The sequence below is a fragment of the Lolium perenne genome, chromosome 3, assembly GCF_019359855.2.
Source record: "Lolium perenne isolate Kyuss_39 chromosome 3, Kyuss_2.0, whole genome shotgun sequence".
Classification (NCBI taxonomy): Eukaryota; Viridiplantae; Streptophyta; class Magnoliopsida; order Poales; family Poaceae; genus Lolium; species Lolium perenne.
In genome coordinates this window covers 12,639,156-12,643,658 of record NC_067246.2, presented here as the reverse complement: position 1 = coordinate 12,643,658, position 4,503 = coordinate 12,639,156, and the positions used below count along the sequence as shown (strand labels likewise).

The following is a 4,503-nucleotide window of genomic DNA, read 5'->3' as shown; positions in this document are numbered from 1 at the left end:
GTGAACCATCTGGCACATAATGTATTGCAGCCCGGGACATTCCACATTGTGTAGGAACCGCGATCTTGATAATCCATATAGCTAACAATATAATGTCTAACTTTTCTGGTACGAGATGATCTTGGATGGTGAGACACCACTGCAGATATTCAATAGTAAATGCATGTTAGAGCTAACCTTAATAGATAAATTTGTGTTGATATGTATGCTCATCGTTTGTTTCAGCAGTAACAGGCATCATCTTTGTCAGGCATATACATAAATGTCATATAAATAGCCCTATTTAGAAAGAGTGTACTACTGTCAGGCTTATAAATATCAAAGTAAGCCACATAATATAAGAATTAAAAGAGAGAAAATGGAAGTAGATAGTGCATAAATATGAAGTTCATTAACCAAATGTAGGAGTTGATACCTTCATTAATTTGTATGGCCTGTAAAAAAACAGCATCTTCATGATTCCACATGTTTGTAACCAAGGAAAAAAAAAGACAAATGAATATGAGGTAGCATTGTTAAATAATTTCCTGCCAACTTGTTAGCCACTGTTGAGTTCATGCACGCTTTACATCCTTATACCCACACAAAGAAAATGGGTCAAATAATTTTTTTTTTCCTTATAAACCGCACCAGAGAAAATGAGGCGTACACACTAATTAACCCCCAAAATATTGTATCCTCTTTCTTATCCTTTTGTATTGTAGTTATAACTTCTGTCTAAATAAGAACTTGTTATTATGCGGATTAATTTGCACGTGCATGATCTCAAATCTTAGTGACCATCTAATAGGGTAGAGAATTCCTATGTATTAAATTGTATGCCGGCCTGATGAGATCAAACCAACTCGTGAGTCTTGACCGTTGGTGCGTAGAGCAGGCACCAAGCAGTCAACCCTGAAATTCAGAAGTGATCCTGCCTAAGAAATAATATAAAAAGTTATTGCAATAATTTGCCAGAGTAAACAATAATGTAACAACATATACCAGAATAATCTTATTAACTAAACAATGTATTCTCTCCGTCCCATAAAATATGTCTTAGATTTGTCTAAATTTGGATGTATCTTGGTACCTAGATACATCCAAATTTAGACAAATCTATGATATCGTTCATGGGACAGAGGGAGTACATATGATGCTTAGGCTATTTTACAGATCAACTTGCCGCATGAAAAATTGATGGCATACCTAGAAGTGCTTCGCATGCGCGTGATCGGGTAAACAATAATGCAAGCGGCTAATAATAAGGAGAAACAATGGAACTTTCTTAATTTTTTAATTCAAATCAAAAGACTGAATAGGGCGATCTAGCAAAACATTAATCGCTGCACTGCTGAGGGCCTCACACTGGAATCTAATCGAGCAATGTGTGATGTATCGATTGATTTTTTTTTACGTACCATCAGTTGATGTCAATCACCATGATACATTATTCTTCGCAATCTTGCTCTTTCCAGATCAAAGCTACACATAATAGAGACCAACAGAGATGGTAGGTAGTCAGATAGAGGAAGCTCGCCCGGTTACACCCTATAAATAGGTGGCCTTCCATCCTCATTAGGTCCATCGCAACTTGCAAGCGCGCACACACACATCAGGCTAAGTTTTCAGTTGAAGTAGGTCGAGAGTATGGCGGTAAGGCTGTATATATGTATATATAGAACTGTATGTGCTTAGCTAGCTAGTTTCATGTAACTAAATAACTTGCTTAATTTGTGATGCATGTTGTATGTAGGACGCGATGAAGGTTGGTCCATGGGGTCCGCAGGGTGGACAACCTCAAGACATCAATAAAGCAAGCAAGCCCCAATCCCTGGTGAGCATCACCATCTGTAGCTCCGAGTCCGAGGATGGCCGTATCTTTGGCTTCTCCTTCGTCTACAAGGACCAGAATAGGAAGCCCCTCCCTATCGGCCCCTGGGGCAAGATTGACCCGGAACACAACATCAGTAAAATCAACATGGATCCCGACGAGTACCTCGTCCAGGTGTTTGGCACCACCGACGGCACCGGCATCACCTCGCTCAAGCTGGTCACCAACAAGCAGCCGTACGGGCCGTATGGCTACCCGGCAGGGGCCGCCTTCGTGGTGACGTTGCAGCCGAACAATGGCGAGGTGGTTGCCTTCTTCGGCTGCTCCGGCAACACCCTCACGGCGCTCGGCGTCTACGTGCTGGGGAAGAATGGTTTACCGGTCAAGATCGGTCCGTGGGGAGGATCCGGCCAACCCGTGGACATCACCATGCCAGTCAAGCTTAAGCAGGTCAGCGTCTACAGCACCCAGAAAATAGGAGAGCGCATCAAAGGCTTCTCCTTCGTCTACGTCGACCAGCATGTCAAGCCCACATCTGCCGGCCCCTGGGGCACGGTCAAAGGACATGAGAATCTGCCGGTACATACGACAACGTTAATTCATTCCTAATTTCCTTTCGGAGTACTAATATCGATCGTCTGACGACTTTGAGTGCATGCAACTTGTCATGCATCCATGCATGTCTTGCAGTTTTCCATGAGCCCAGGCGAGTATGTGAACAATTTCTCTGGCACTTTCGACGACTACGGCGTGACCTCGCTCAAGTTCACCACCAACCAGCAGAATGTGCACGGCCCGTACGGGTACCCCTCGGGGACTGCCTTTAGCGTGCCGCTGCCGAACGACCGCGATGACAACGGCGCCATGGTCGGCTTCTTCGGCCACTCTGGGGAGAGCCTCATGGCCCTCGGCATCTACGTCGGGCTCGTGTCCAACGAACCATGAATCAATCACTTATATAAATATATCTATCGAGCTAGCAGCTAGCTACTCTACCGATCGATCCCATCCAGATGTACGTCGTACCTGCAGGCTGCAGACCTCTACTCGATCCGCTACTATGCGTTAAACCCCTGCTAGCTAGCTACTAGCTAGCTAGCTGGCTATACATATGTCATAATATGTGTGTAATGAATAAGCACGATGGGATCCGGCAGCATCGTCTGCAGCTCGATCAAATACTGTTAAGAGATTATATATGTTCATGTATACGTACCTACGTGTGTATGAATAAAGTTGTAATATGCCACCCATGGTTTGCAATAAATAAATACCTCCCGCTCGTCTAAAACAAGCTCACAAATTACTTTGTTGTTTATTTCTTGTTGATCTAACTAAATTTATACCTAATAATAAAGAAAATAAGACTTCTTATTCGTCCGTCTATTTCTACCCAAGATTTTTGTCTAAATTACATGTTCTGCCACCGGTAAGTCAATCAACTAAAAAAACGCTTCGTGTTTGCCATCGTACCGGTTCACCCGAGCGAAAAGTCATCGCACCTATCTCTGGCCTGCCCCGAGTAGAGTCGTTATCCATCGTCAGCAAGGACAACTCGTGTCCTACTCGAATAGTTTAGGACTGGATCAGCAAGGTAACCTATAAACTTTAACAGCCACAAGCAATACGAACAATCTCTGGTCGAGTCTGCCGCAGTATTGCCGTGCTACAATTCTGCCGACTTTGCCGGAACCCAACGTTTAGCTTCGCCGTCAGTCCACCGCCGTATTACCGTTTTGTCGACTTCACCAAAACGCCACGGTCACTACGCGAGTTTCAGCGTTCTGCCGACTTTGCCTTACGCGGAACCGATCGAGCTTCATGGATCATCTCTCTCATCGCTATGTTGTACTTGTACACGTCAACTACATGAGGAGCAGCCTGAAGCTAGCTCCTACCTTCTAGCCAGTGTTATGATTCTAACAACGGCGACAACCATACATGGCTCGCCGAGCGCGGCACTGGCGTTCTGCCGACCTCGCCGGAGTCCGCTGCAGTTTCTCCGTCAGTCCACCGCCGTATTACCGTTCTGCCGAATTCCCAAGAACGCCACCGTCACCAAGTGAGTTTTGGCGTTCTACCGACCTCTCCTGACGGGGAACTGAGCTTGATGGACCATCTCTCATCTTTTGGTCATACACGTCAAGTGCATGAGGAGCTAGGTTCAAGCTCTCCATGTCTTGCTTCCGATACTAGGACGGTCCTCGTGTCCGGCTACCAACGGCCGTGCTAAGGCCGCATCCATGCAGGGAAACTGCTCCTGATCATCACACTCCGGCTTAACATGATGCTTCGCGTGACGGCAAAGATATAATGGAAGAGATACTGGTGTTGCAGACGATGACAGAGACTCCGGTGCTAGCATGGGGTCTCGATGGATGATTTAGCATTCCACGAGTGTTAGCGTGAAGTCATTAGGATTCGTGTCAGTGGTTGAGTTGATTTGGCCATGTGTTTATTACTTGATTAGATGGAGCTGCATGGGCAGTCATGCATGGACGTGGTTGGCATTTGGCAATGAGCTCCATGTAGTTTGCTTAATTAGTTCAAAAGGTTGTTTGGGTTTCGAGTCAAACTGGGTCTAAAATTCTTACTGATGTAGAGCTAATTCAATTGGCAAACGAATTGGATATAGCGGGGTCAGAAGCATGTACCACTTCTCTTTTTTTCCCATGATAAACACACAACGT

The 4,503-nt window shown here is 45.1% G+C and overlaps 1 protein-coding gene across 1 annotated transcript; it reads left to right on the top strand.

The window, feature by feature from the left end:
- The first annotated feature begins 1,741 nt into the window (after positions 1 to 1,741).
- LOC127321476 (mannose/glucose-specific lectin-like) lies at positions 1,742 to 2,758 on the top strand. Its single transcript, XM_051350512.2, has 2 exons — positions 1,742 to 2,392; positions 2,504 to 2,758. The coding sequence occupies exons 1-2, from the start codon at positions 1,742 to 1,744 to the stop codon at positions 2,756 to 2,758; spliced, it is 906 nt and encodes a 301-aa protein (XP_051206472.2).
- Positions 2,759 to 4,503: the final 1,745 nt, after the last annotated feature.

Coding starts and splice junctions, on each gene's coding strand:
- LOC127321476 (XM_051350512.2), top strand. CDS start 1,742: ATGAAGGTTGGTCCATGGGGTCCGCAGGGTGGACAACCTCAAGACATC. Junction 2,393..2,503: donor AAGGACATGAGAATCTGCCG/GTACATACGACA, acceptor CATGTCTTGCAG/TTTTCCATGAGCCCAGGCGA.